This window comes from Sander lucioperca, chromosome 4 (genome assembly GCF_008315115.2).
Source record: "Sander lucioperca isolate FBNREF2018 chromosome 4, SLUC_FBN_1.2, whole genome shotgun sequence".
NCBI lineage: Eukaryota > Metazoa > Chordata > Actinopteri > Perciformes > Percidae > Sander > Sander lucioperca.
In genome coordinates this window covers 10,346,666-10,359,683 of record NC_050176.1, presented here as the reverse complement: position 1 = coordinate 10,359,683, position 13,018 = coordinate 10,346,666, and the positions used below count along the sequence as shown (strand labels likewise).

At 41.1% G+C, this 13,018-nt stretch overlaps 3 protein-coding genes across 10 annotated transcripts in view; all 3 read right to left on the bottom strand.

The window, feature by feature from the left end:
- Window positions 1–728, bottom strand: part of pnpla6 (patatin-like phospholipase domain containing 6) — a 43,901-nt gene extending 43,173 nt beyond the window's left edge. For 4 of the 8 annotated variants that reach the window (XM_036000784.1, XM_031289314.2, XM_031289315.2 and 1 more), the window contains exon 1: window positions 620–728. The gene's annotated coding sequence lies outside the window, so the exon portion shown is untranslated. The remainder of the gene's footprint in view (window positions 1–619) is intronic. The other 4 variants (XM_031289308.2, XM_031289312.2, XM_031289310.2 and 1 more) reach the window with 2 other exon arrangements.
- Window positions 729–1,325: 597 nt separating this feature from the next.
- Window positions 1,326–5,070, bottom strand: LOC116042911 (ATP synthase subunit d, mitochondrial-like). Its single transcript, XM_031289395.2, has 6 exons — window positions 4,853–5,070; window positions 3,210–3,340; window positions 2,277–2,373; window positions 1,817–1,888; window positions 1,607–1,669; window positions 1,326–1,509 (listed from the first exon to the last, which is right to left on the bottom strand). The coding sequence occupies exons 2-6, from the start codon at window positions 3,329–3,331 to the stop codon at window positions 1,378–1,380; spliced, it is 486 nt and encodes a 161-aa protein (XP_031145255.1). The 5' UTR covers window positions 3,332–3,340; window positions 4,853–5,070; the 3' UTR covers window positions 1,326–1,377.
- A 1,418-nt stretch (window positions 5,071–6,488) lies between these two features.
- On the bottom strand, window positions 6,489–8,964 carry LOC116042905 (homeobox protein MSH-C-like). The gene is made up of 2 exons (XM_031289382.2): window positions 8,404–8,964; window positions 6,489–7,776 (listed from the first exon to the last, which is right to left on the bottom strand). The coding sequence occupies exons 1-2, from the start codon at window positions 8,813–8,815 to the stop codon at window positions 7,364–7,366; spliced, it is 825 nt and encodes a 274-aa protein (XP_031145242.1). The 5' UTR covers window positions 8,816–8,964; the 3' UTR covers window positions 6,489–7,363.
- Between the last annotated feature and the right edge of the window lie 4,054 nt (window positions 8,965–13,018).

The following is a 13,018-nucleotide window of genomic DNA, read 5'->3' as shown; positions in this document are numbered from 1 at the left end:
TTGATCAGGTAGTCTCGCATTGCCAGACATCTCCTTGGCACTGGATTATGGTCTGGCTACACCACTTATCTATTGTGGGATAAGAAAAATAACGCTCTGGCTTGTTTTTTTTTTCTTTAAACCAATCACAACCGTTCTATTGTTTATATTCGGACGAATGTAAAATTAGTGATTTCCACGTGGTGAAACATCAGCGTTACGGGTGGTATTATTGTTCAAATCAGACATCTATCCACTATCCAGGGCATAGGGCACCTGGCTGACGAACGTTATCCCATCCCTGTGGATAACGTTGTCACTGGATGAAGGTAGCTAGCATTCGATGCTACTGATTACGGTTTACAGTGGTCATCATGGCGGATGTGGAAGTAAACAATACCCAAACAAAAACAAAAATAGCCTACAATGTGTTTTTGTTTAGCTAGTTGATGACCTCCGCAGGAGCAGTCAGACTAAGCGTTAACGTTACCGTTATTGACACACATAACCCGTGTTTTCACTACGGGTTACTAACCAATGCTAAAGGAAAGGTCTCAGTAAATCACACAACCGTGAGCTAAAACCTATCATACTGAAACCATGTCATTAAACTATAGATTAGTTTGTTAAATACATTTACCTGAGCTGATGGACTCCCGTCTTGACTGTCAAATAACATAAAACGGAAATCATCTCTGAGGAAGCCCCTCCTGCTGTACCGGAACTTTGTCAAGATGAACCAATGGAAATGTAGAGCTGGGGCGAATAGTTACATCCCTCCCACATATATGTAAATAAATAACCGGTGTCCAATGGTTATCGAGGAACACAACTAGCCAATCCATGATTGGATAAGATCGGGCTGATTGACGTAATACATTAACCTATAATGGCAGATGGACTTAGAGCGTTTCAATCGGATTTCAACACGGGACTCTGACGTTATCAATTATTTGACGTACAGTACGTTAATGTTATATCATTGATTACAGTGAATACATTTATTACATCAATCATATTATTTACCAGACCTCTATGCCTACAGTACGTTCATGTTATATCATTGATTACAGTGAATACATTTATTACGTCAATCATATTTACCAGACCTCTATGCCTACAGTACGTTCATGTTATATCATGTGCATCTTAAAATGTTAGGAAATAGCTTTAGCTTTTTTTGCAGACAAGCTTACCTTTCAAGAACAAAACAAACACACCACCACCCCCTTCTGGGCTCTACCTACAATATCACGAGCTGCCTTTACTGCATTTAGTTCTTATTTCAAAACAACTCCGATAAACATCTGAAAAGAAAATGTGTACCAAATAATGAAATCAAACAGTTTGATTTAAAATACATAAACTTTATTGTGAGGTGAGTGTCCAGTAATAGGATTACAGTTCCGCAATGGGTTTGTGGGGCCAGTAGGGGTGTTTGACCTTGTCCAACTTGGTCTCGGGGAAGGTGTGGTTGAGGTCCTCGATGGTCATCTGGTCGAAGGGGATCATGTTCTTAAACTTATCCAGCTGAGAGAAAGAGAGGCAGGAAAAAAACAGCAAAGTTAAATACAAGTTTTCTGAAGTCCATGAGGAGTTTCGGTAACGAATGCAACTACTGTCTCACCTCTTGCTCATACTGAGCGATGCGGGCCTTAGATCCTTCAATATAGGCAGATGCACTTTTATTCTGTTAGAGAATAAGAGAAACAATTACATCCGACAATGCAAAATGACAAACAGCCAAACATAGCACTGTTACTATTAAACTATTAATTTCAATTAATTCCAGCTGAAATTCAGGCAACACATTGATTTATTTGGTGTAATAACTTACAGATTCAGCCTCCTGTGAACTGATGGCGCTTGTCTGTGTGTCCACAGGCTCCGGGATCTGCAGGGCTTTGAACTGTGTGTAGGAGGAACATTTATCATTCAGTACTGTGACACAAACCAACAAATGCTAAACACACTAAGGAAATTATGACTTAGCTGCACAACCACCAGCTTGACTGATTATTTTTGCAGGGACCAAAAAGGGAATTTAAGCTGTAGTTTGCCCATTATTCACTAGCACCGTAACCCTCAAAGCTGTTTAAACAAAAAACAGTTGTCCTAAAAGTGACAAGCTAAGATTGGTCAGTTAGATTATATGGCCTCTACGGACCACTCCAATGTATTTTGCTCCCTTAATTTACTATTAATTTGGATCCTGGAAGGTGTCTGGAAAGGTGCCAACTACAACTACAGGAAAAGTTGTCATGACCCCACACATAAACCAGTCGAGGAAATCTCACCTTCTTCTCAAACTCATCAACCATCCCGGCTTTGGCCACTGTGCTCCTGTAGAAACTCCAGTCAATGGCTGCAGGAGTCTCTGGCAGAGAAGTTAGTCTGGTATAAAGAGAAGAGATGGGTGGCCGGTTAGCTCAGTTGGTAGAGCGGGCACACATATGCAGAGGTTTAATCCTCGACGCAGAAGGTCCAGGGTTCGAGTCCGACCTGTGACAGTTTTCCTGCATGCCTTCCCCCCTCTCTCTCTCCCCTTTCATATCTCAGCTTTCCTAGGGGCAGAAATGGCAGAAATGCCCCCCCCCCCCCCAAAAGATGGGATCAGAGTCTAAAGGGTAGCAACTTAATAGATAGAATGAGCAAGAAAAATACTGTAGGAAGATGACAGTTCTTCAGGGAGACCAATTAATAACCCAATGCAAATACTGATGAGGACCTGATAAAATGCACTAAAAAAAACATAAAATAAAATCACAGGTGCACTGATTCAACAGTTATTGTCTGCAGCTTTGATTTCTTCCCCTCAAATAATGGGTATAGGCACAGTCAACCTGATCAAGTGTACGTTGAGCACTTGATCAGATTGACCAAACTATTTTGTACACGTTTTCAAGCAAACTGCCAAGAATTAAAATACTGAATTCAGCCATGATGCATCAAATCCACACAAGGAACTGCACACTGTAAAGAAACAGATGCTAGTGTGCAATTGGTCTTCTGTGTATTTACATGTGATCGTCCTTCCAGCACATTGCAAAGCTTCTCAGCCAGGTGCAGACTTAAGCTGTGTAGCCCTGGTATGTGCCACTCTCATTGCATGAAGGATAACATTTCCCTTAGATTGATGTTTTGCTTATCAGCATGAAAACACATCAAGACTGAAGTTGACTTTGACTGACTTAGCACGACTTTCTAAATCCTGTTGGTGTAAAACTAACTTGGCAGAGATGGCATCGCTGCGAGTTTTCAGTGCGTTGAACATGCCCCTCTGGTTGGGTGGAACCCGCTCAGCAAACGCCAGCCAGTCAATGGCCTTCAGGGCTACACGACGGCCTGCCATTCTGCCTGTCTGAAAGGTAGAAGGAAATCTTGTTCAGTCCAAACAAACCACACAGAAAAAAAAAGTGAAAATAATCCAGGCTACATATGGCTGGGGGAAGAAAAAAAAAGTGTGTACATAAAAATGTTATACACTTAGTTGCCAGTCAATGGAGGTACACCTAGCTAAGACTAACAGTCTAGTACAACAGCCCTGCAATAAATCCTACCTTAATAAATGGTAATGTTCAGTTTATGTTAAAGCTATTCGAGAGTTTGACAACAAAAAGCCTTACTAGCTTTTGAGTTAACTTGAGTAAGGTTTTGTTGTCATCCTACCGTTACCAAGGTCAAAACGGAACTTTCACACTTGTATTTTAGAGATGTGTTAAAAAAAAAAAAGTTTGATGATTTTGGATGCTGTAGTTGCTGGTGCATTGTATTGCATTATACTAAAAATGTTACCTGATTTATATCAGTAAGGCTAGACTAAATATTAGAAACACCTATTAATGCAATACAATACCAAAAAGCACAAATACGGCATACAAAAAAGACCACAAGGTTGAATCAACACCTCTCTAAATCAGTTTCAACTAAATTGCCATTTAAAAATCAGTTTCAACTAAAGCTTCATAAAGGTAGGATTGATTGCAGGGCTGTGTATTGGGCTAACATTAGTTTTAGCTAGGTGGACCTAATGAACTGAAAACTAAGTGTATATGGCATCCGTTTCTACAGCATTGAAGTGATGTGTAATGTATGTGTGTAGCAAGTGTAATAATGACAGCGTAGCTTTACATTTATCCTGTGGTGATATATATGGAAAGACATGTACAGGCTGCTGACACAAAGGTCAAGAAAATGTCCTTGATTAATAAGTAAAGCCTAGTTCGTTGCAGCCTAGACAGACAAAAACATGTTCACCTCCAATTTAACGTAACGTTATACTGCGATGTTATGTCATATTGCAGGTACTCAATTCAGTGTGGAAAGTTCACTTTTATTGATTGACTCCAGGATATAGCTAGGTCTCACGATGACCACTATAAAGCTTGTGTTAAACCGCGAAGACAAGTAACGTTAACGGTTAACGTTAGCTTTAACGCAAGTAGAAATGAAGACATCAATGCCCTCAGTTTAAGGTAGCCTACGTAACGTTAAGTTAACGTTGGCAATAAAAACCGTACAACTGCAGGTGCAAATGGTAAAGCACGTTTTGAACAACTAGCTGAAGGAGAAGATAAGATGGGGAAAACACATTTTTGACAAGAGGCAATCAATGACACCGGGCCCTTGACATTTTGCTCAATTCAAGACTCCTGCAAAGCTAGCTTACGGTAGCTAGCTCTGTTAGCCTCCTAGCCAAGGTCAGAGAAGTCTCTGAGTAACGGCAGGTTTTTCATAAAACACCGAGTGAACGTTAAGTTCCCTGCTGAATCTCGTGTATAACGATAAATGTATAAGCTACACAAACAATGACTTAAACATCTTTTCATTAGACGGTCTTTCATTAGGCAAACCGCTCCGCTCATGTACTCACCTCGCTGTACAAAGTGACAGAGTGGAACAACGGAAGTGCTTTTCCTTCATGAGCAAAGGAAGCAGCAGCGAGGTCACCACCGCCCTCTGCTGGACTGGCAGAGTAGCCTACCCACAGCGAGTTAATACTCAACCAATCAGTCAGTCAGTCAATCAATCAATCAATCAATCAATGATATTTGTCTCATGAAATCGTACGAGGTAGGCCTACAATGCTAGTGAAATATACGTGTGCATGATCAGAATGTGTGTGTGTGTGTGTGTGTGTGTGTGTGTGTGTGTGTGTGTGCGTGCGTGCGTGCGTGCGTGCGTGCGTGCGTGCGTGTGTGTGTGTGTATGTGTGTGTGTGTGTGTGTGTGTGTGTGTGTGTGTGTGTGTGTGTGTGTGTGTGTGTGTGTGTGTGTGTGTGTGTGTGTGTGTTCTTGCCTTCTCCCTCCTTCATTTGTTCAACTAAAGCTTTTCCCAAGGCTACATCTTCAACTATGAGTTTCACTGTAGTTTATATCACCTAAGTGCTTTAATGGGGAACATTTTTTAAAGGCTACCCCACAATAAACTGTAAGTCGTATTCCTGTATTTTATTTAGCCTATAAACGACACACGATCACGTTTTGTTGTAGAAGTAGGGTAAAGAGTGAGTGAGAAAAGGTCTGAAGAGGAGATGTTTTTTTTTCGTTTAATATAACCTATGTTAAACATTGGTTAATAAAGGCTAACATAGGCTAACTACTGGTAGGCTATGAGTGACAGTGTAATATACATTAAGTGAACCAAACAACAATTTAGAATCAATAAATCCACTGAATGCACCACGTTTAACATCAGTTTGGCCATTTAAAATATATATATATGTAGCCTATATTTTTACACAACTGTATCGAGTTGATCATTTGTGTTATTTCGCTATAGGCCTATTTCAGATTACTGGGCATGGTGAATAAAACATATAGTCCCTAGGCAGGTGAATGTCGGCCTATTGGTGCGCAATGCGCAGCAACAACACGTACCACAATTTGTCTGGTCATAAGTTGTCTTATTGGAACTATGTTTTACTGGACAGGAGGTAGGCTGTAGCTATGGTCCAAGTGCCCGCTAAACACATATAGGCCTATCCTAAAATGACAATGAAATGAAAGGATTTGTTAGATTATATGCTTAATGCTTTATTCAAAAGTAAAACAAACGTGTGATGTGCCAAATAAGACATCAAGTTGTGTTAAAATATTATACTTAGGCTATTTTACTTGAACAGAATAGGGATTAACTGATATGGTTTTACAGGCCCATGTATTACACTCTGTATGCTGTTTTAAATTACAGTTGCGCAAAGTAAATGGCACGACATTGGAAAATCACATAATTATTGGGCCATTTTCAAATGAGATGATAATAATTATGTGCATGGGCAGGCGATGAGTTTTTTTGGCAACAATGTTGAGGTTTGGCATGCTTACATACTTCAATTAAAAATTACAATAAACAAAAAAACAATTATCTCATCTAAGTCTGTGCTACTTTTGATAAAGTCATGTTTCTTGGAGGAGCACTGTAGGCTGAACTCCACTGATTCATCAAAGTCACAAGTTATAAATAAAAAATAAAACTGTGAAAAAAGGTTTTAAAATGAGTCGGTCACATACAGGTTTTGTATAATGTTTATTTACTAAAATCAGTTTTACAAGTAACTGAACATTTAGATAGAGTGATGTATGTACACAGTACAGATACAAAGATATTCAATAAATACCACATTTCCTGTTGCTCTTCAAGCGAGGCTGCAGGGCTTTATGAACACTACAAATTGTATTTACATTTACAGCAAAAATCCTCAAAGAAAATCTATTATCACTCCCATAAAGGCCACGCTGTGAGGGTACAAAAATATGTAATACACGTGTTTTTCTAAAATATAATTTTGCTCGATGTCGAATCGTGACAGGAACTGCTGTAAGGAAATACAAACAGTCAAACAGCAACTCTGGTAAACTGCAGTTTTACCAGAAACAGTCAATGCTGAATGAGGAGAAATACTTCAAGTGATACACTGGTCTTAAGGCACTGACACCGTTTAAGTACTTTTCTGTTGCTTTTAAACCTCCGCTTCGGTAGCCTTCATGTCTGGACACATTTTCACAAACTGCTGCGGAGCACGGTGGATGAATTGGAATGAGATATTTAAGACATGCTGTTTAAAAACCTGACTTTTGGAGTAGGCCCTATTGCCTCACAAAATGAGGCCTGTGAATCCACAGAACTTCTTACTTCTTAGTCTTAAAATGAGGAGAGCGATGTGAACTCACTCAGTCCATTACGCACACAATTATATATCAAAATGTGTCCCGAAATTACTTCGTTTTTTTTATTCTTGAGGTTAGAAAATGTCTCTAAACTCCAAATAAAAAAGAAATGTGCCCGAGGTGTAGAAAATGCATCATCCTCGTTCATAAGTGTATTGCAACCATGACATAAGACATATTTTTCTCTTAAAATCACACGTACACACGCAGTACTACTAAGACAAATAGTACATCCCATAAGTGACGGGTCCGCTGAACAGTCCTGGGACCGGCAGACCGGGCCTAGGGAAGGCGTTTGACGGACCCCACGTTGGAGACCCCATGTGCGCTCCGAGGGGGAGCGGCAGCGCGAAGGCGGGCAGGATGGGCTTGGAGGCCAGTTTATACTTTTCCAGCTCGGCCTCCTGCAGTCTCTTGGCTTTGGCCCTCCTGTTCTGAAACCAAATTTTGACCTGAGTCTCCGTCAGGTTGAGAGAGTTGGAGAACTCGGCTCTCTCGGCGATGGAGAGGTACTGCTTCTGGCGAAACTTGCGCTCCAGCGCCAGCAGCTGGGAGGTAGTGAAGGGCGTGCGAGGTTTCCTGTTGTTTTTGTGTTTCCTTAAAGTACACGGAGTTGGACTTGAGCTCCCTGTAAGAGAACAAATTATAAAGAGAAATAGCTGAGGTTAGATTCAATTGAAGCTTGTCGATCATCGCAGCAGGTGAACATGTTAGCATCTAATATGAAATGCAAACACATGATACAGCAAGTAAATATATCAATAAATACGTTTAACTATATTGATAAAGACAAATGAAACCTCTATGTCAATATGCACCAGAAACTGATCACATTCATTCGTGCAGATATTGTCAGGTTATATCACGCTATCACCCTTTAATATTTGCTTGCATATGTCACCTGTATCTTAAGGTAAATATCAAATAGCCTCTATTAAGGAATGTGTAGAAAAACAATAAAAGAAAGAACAATCTAAAAGAAACCAAATATGGTCAGTGGCACAACACTTTACCATTATTTATGTGCCGTTTGTAAGACATAACAAAAGCCAAAATGCAAGAGAGAAATTTACGCACAGTCTTTAGAGCTACAGGGGCAATATTAATATGACTGTGACACAACAACGGCATTATTATTTGTGTATCTGTTGCCTAATAACACTATTTGCTTTGCCCCTTTGATTATCGACGAATACATGTGAAAAAGTATCCTTGAGTTTGCAAAACTCTCATAACAGCAGAGGGACGGACTTACGAGGCGGAGTAGAAAGGGAGGACGTCTGGAACCAAGTGCTCTGATCTTTCTCACAAAACTGCGGACTGTCCTCGCTGGGACTACTGGAAACTCCCTGCGAGCTCTCCGGGGAAACCTTGCTCTCCGCGTAAAGAGTCCTTGGAGAGAACTGCAAGCCTTGCCCGGCCACGGGCTTAGGCAGGGCCAGAGCTAAATCTGTGGGGGGATAAGAAGTCCGACAGGTGTTTTTTTTGGAAATCAAGGACTCGACGCTAAACGGGAGGCTGCGTTTGTATCCTTTCTCAGTGGTCATGTCTTTAGGCTGAAGATCCTCGCCCTCCGTATCCGTCTCCTCTTTCTGATGAAGCAGTTTGGCGTCTTGGGACGGCGACCCCTGCACAGGATTCATCATGACACAAGGGGATGGGGCCATGCACCTCCGTGTAGCCCGTTCAGAGGAATGAAGTCGCTGAGGTGTACAGTGTCCAATATGCGTCTCTGCGCTGTCAGCGGTGCCCAGTAGCTTTTACGCGCTGTACGGGGTCGTCTATAAAAGGACAAGGGCTGTTCCCCCTCCCCGCTCCCACCAATCAGCTCGTCACGTTGGCCTCGTGACGTCTGCGAGTGCGGGTTTGATTGGCCCGCTGGCTTCCAAAGGAACATCAAGAGGCCTTTGAAAGGAAGGAGAAGTTAATCATACAGACCCCATGCGGTGCGGGGCTATTGATGGCCCTCACAAAGTAGCTTAGACCAATTTTAGCGCAATTAACCAGTGGGGAGGATTCTCTTGACCATTTACATCCATTAGCCCGGCACTCCATCCCTATTGGTCGAATTATTCTCCTACTGTAAAGCTAAGCAGGAACTAAAGAGTCACATGTCAATATCAAAGTAAAACTATTATCAAAGAAGAAGAAAAGAAAAAAGGAAAACAGTGAAATAGCTTAAATGAACAGATTAAAATATAATAATAAGCACACTGAATTACATTTTGATAAACAAAGAGGCTGCATGAAGTGATCAAATGAAAATAAAACAACCGAGTATAAAAGAATAAAGCTGAGAATCAAATCAAAGAAGAAAAGGTGCGCAACCAGGATAGAAATTGATTAGGTATGACTGTTGGTCACACAGCATTACAACAATTTAAGGCCTGTCATGAGCTCTTCTCGCTTCACAATGGCCTCAGTTGAGAAGCAACAGGCGTTTTCTTTCTCCAGGTCATACTATTTAATAAGCCAGACAAGTTGTGTTCTGCGAGGCGCCAGGCTCGGCACGATCAAAAAGGAAGATACCTCGGGGAGAAAAGGCAACGGTTAACTCCACTTAACCAATTGTCCTCCAAATATTTCATAGTCCACTGCATGGAGCTGGGAGGAAGCAGGCGCTGACAGTTAACTGTTTCATGTCTAGTCTGAAACTGATGAGGGTGGAATTTAATTCATTTGGACATGTTTTATTAAAATGATGACAGCAGTCCTACAAACTCATAATCGTCATCTAAATCATCACGACACCAGCATAGACTGCGCAACAGGTGAGAAAATACATTTAGTTAAGTCAAAGAAATAATTGAACCGAGGTCATTGTAATGTGAATTTATTTAAAACAACACTTCACAGAAGTGCTATTATTGTGCTCAGCAAGTATTTGTAGAATGCGATCTGCTGTTATGGCTACAGGTCACTTCCAATTGTCACAATCACAATTACTGGTGATTATTAGTTCATGAAGTCAGTATTCAGATAGTGTTGCTTCAAGTAGCAATACCACAGTGCAAAAATTAGGCTGTTACAAGTACAAGTCCTGCATTCAAAATATCACTTGAAAGTACCAAAATGCAAAATTTACTTGAAGTATCAAAAGAAAAAGTATCATTTTGCAGAACAGCCCAATGCAGAGTTTCATATTTATTACATTATTGGATCATTAGTTCCATCAACATGTTTCCAGTATTTTTTACTGTTCTAAGTGGTTGATGTGAAGATGATTCTAACTACTTTATATCATATAAGACAGTTATAGCTAGAATAAATCGTGTTTCAAAGGCTGATTATGTTTTGTAAATGAAGTCTTAATCTGCAAAGCAACTAAGATGCATGTAGTGGACTGAAAAGTACAATATTTATGATATGATGAAGAGGTGTACTGAAGTAAACGTAGCCTATAACATTTTTGGAGTCAATTTAGTTCTTCTTTATCACATAATAATTATTTCCCTTCAATAAGATCATTGTTTTGCAGGAGACATAAACTCCCTTTAAGCTTCATGATGTCTATCATTTACATTTTTTTTTTCCTTTCAACATGTCCAAGCTGATATCACATTACAGTAAATGTGTCAGCAGCACACTGTGTCCTCCTGGACATCATCAGTCCAACCCAACACAAGACCCCACTGAGAGCTCCGCACTCATCAACACTATCAAATATACAATTAGGATTGGTTAAGTGAGAAGATGGAGTGGTTAATCCGAGAACTTTGCGTTTCCACCCTCTTTCACTCCTCCAAATTACTGCATTAGTTCTCTTCGTGCTTAATTGCTTAATTGGATGAAACAAGAATTATATATTAGACTTGCCAAGTTAAAAAACAAACAGTTGGCTGTGTGTTGCAGCCCTGTCCTGCAGCATATGACTGTCGTCCAATTGGAATTAGTGTAATTTTAGTGTAATAAGCTGCTGTTTACCAAAAAAAAAAAAAAAAAAAAAAAGATTGTTTGATTGACAAAATTCTTCATTGAGCTCACTAATGTTCAGCCTCGTGAAAGCCCTCAGGTGCAATGAACAGTTTACCCCTTGTCAACTTTGGTTGATGATTCAACTTGAGTAAATCCTGATGTTGAGTCCACTCCTTCATTTTTGATCTGACAAAGCCGGCCCTCTGTCTCCTCACACACCGGGGCCTCTCGTCACCCAGCTGGTTTGGGTTTAAATCCCAGCGAGCGTGTACCCTTCCCTCTATCTCATCTCCGTAGTGTTGTGCAAGAAGGGGATGAGAGCCGGCCCGCGGAGCACACGGACTCATACAGAGATTCATCTGATACAGGTACACCCAGAGATAAAACTACACAAGAAGTACAGTTACCTCTCCTCCCCTGACGTTTGGTCCAGCGTATTTAGCTTGGGGCCCCCTCTCCCCTACCCCAAAAGACATTTCTGTAACAGCATGCAGAAACTGAACTGTGTCAAGAGGTGTTAGTGAGTTTAAAAGCAGATCTGTCCTTCAAGGTCGGTGCATGCTCGATGGGAAGCGCTTTCCCCTCAGCTGGCACCAGAAATGAAAACTTCTTTACATGCGTGTGCGGGGGCCATTTTCAATACTCGACGCTTTGATGAAACCACTTAGCCAGTTCGTAAAGAGCAAGGGCCAAGTGGCGGCACGATAAGCTATGTGAGAAAATGATTTGATATGCTTATAACGTGATTCTCATATCATATACGTTTGTTTTCTTTGAAAAGACGATCCGGTCAAGGCTGTACTCTTCAGGTGCACCAGCTGATGAACTCAGACTTTGTGGGAGTTCAGGTGAGCTGGTGTTTGTCTTCCATCAACAATGTGTGAATTCCCTGCTGTAGTGAGGCCCTCTGACAAACAAACAGATCATTTAGAGGAGTGAGCGAGCTGTGGAAACCCAATCTCTGTGAGATGTGTCGACAGTGGCACAAAGACCTGTAGCTACAGGCCTCGACGAGATGGACACTTTGCTGACATGACAGCGCAGACAGGGACAAGTGTGTGTGCTTCTCTCGGCATCATCCTGACACGTCACTCTCACATTGCTCTCACTTTTCTGTAAGAAAGGAACATTTCTGTCTTCATTTCTGCACGAAAGCAAGAGGTAACGATTTATCTTTACATGTATTGTTTTAATTTCCTGCCTCTGTCAACACCTCGACTTGTGTGCCTTCCTCACATGAGCAGACTAGCATGGCGCTCTCCATTTAACAGCAGTTTAAATTGCTGTTCTTAGGGTTGCTCAACGCTGTGGAAAAATATTTTGACCTTTCATTTGACTTAACAAGTTGATCCAATCCACATCAGACCCGCTTCAATCCTGCACTTAAACGATGGTTTGACATTTTCTGCCAAAGCCACTTCCTCTTGTGGCATCAGCGCGCCCTGTGTTTGAATGCAGGGTAATGAGGGAAATATTCTTGCTGTGCTGAAGCGAAGAAAGCAAGCTGCCTTCATCATGGCTTCGTTTTTTGGACTGTAAAAAAGCAATCAGGGGATGGAGTGTCCTGCGGTGTTATAGCTGCTGTTTTTAACTCAAACCTAAACACAACAGGGTTTCTTTCTTTGGACTGTGGTGGTGGAATTTGCATTTTAAACTCAAGCTGAAATCAATGTTTGCTCATATACTGATGGCTACATTTTTAAATAACATCTTGAACACTGTTTCCCACTCTAGCATCTTCAAAAACGGATGTTTTAGAGTAGAGTTCTCCTGAACTCTACTGCCAATAGAGATTGTTAAGGAGAAAAACCACAATAGGTGACAATGCAATTGGCAATTTTGTCTGGCTTGCCGTTGGCCATAGAAATCCACATTCTTGAGGAAAGTCTAGAGACAATGCGAGTGGGCGAGTTAGGTTGAGGACTGGGGACGAGGAACTTTGTGTGGCTACTCTG

Coding starts and splice junctions, on each gene's coding strand:
- LOC116042905 (XM_031289382.2), bottom strand. CDS start 8,815: ATGGCCCCATCCCCTTGTGTCATGATGAATCCTGTGCAGGGGTCGCCG. Junction 7,777..8,403: donor CTCCCTTTCTACTCCGCCTC/GTAAGTCCGTCC, acceptor GTTCTCTTACAG/GGAGCTCAAGTCCAACTCCG.
- LOC116042911 (XM_031289395.2), bottom strand. CDS start 3,331: ATGGCAGGCCGTCGTGTAGCCCTGAAGGCCATTGACTGGCTGGCGTTT. Junction 2,374..3,209: donor AGCGATGCCATCTCTGCCAA/GTTAGTTTTACA, acceptor TCTTTATACCAG/ACTAACTTCTCTGCCAGAGA. Junction 1,670..1,816: donor GTTCACAGGAGGCTGAATCT/GTAAGTTATTAC, acceptor ATTCTCTAACAG/AATAAAAGTGCATCTGCCTA.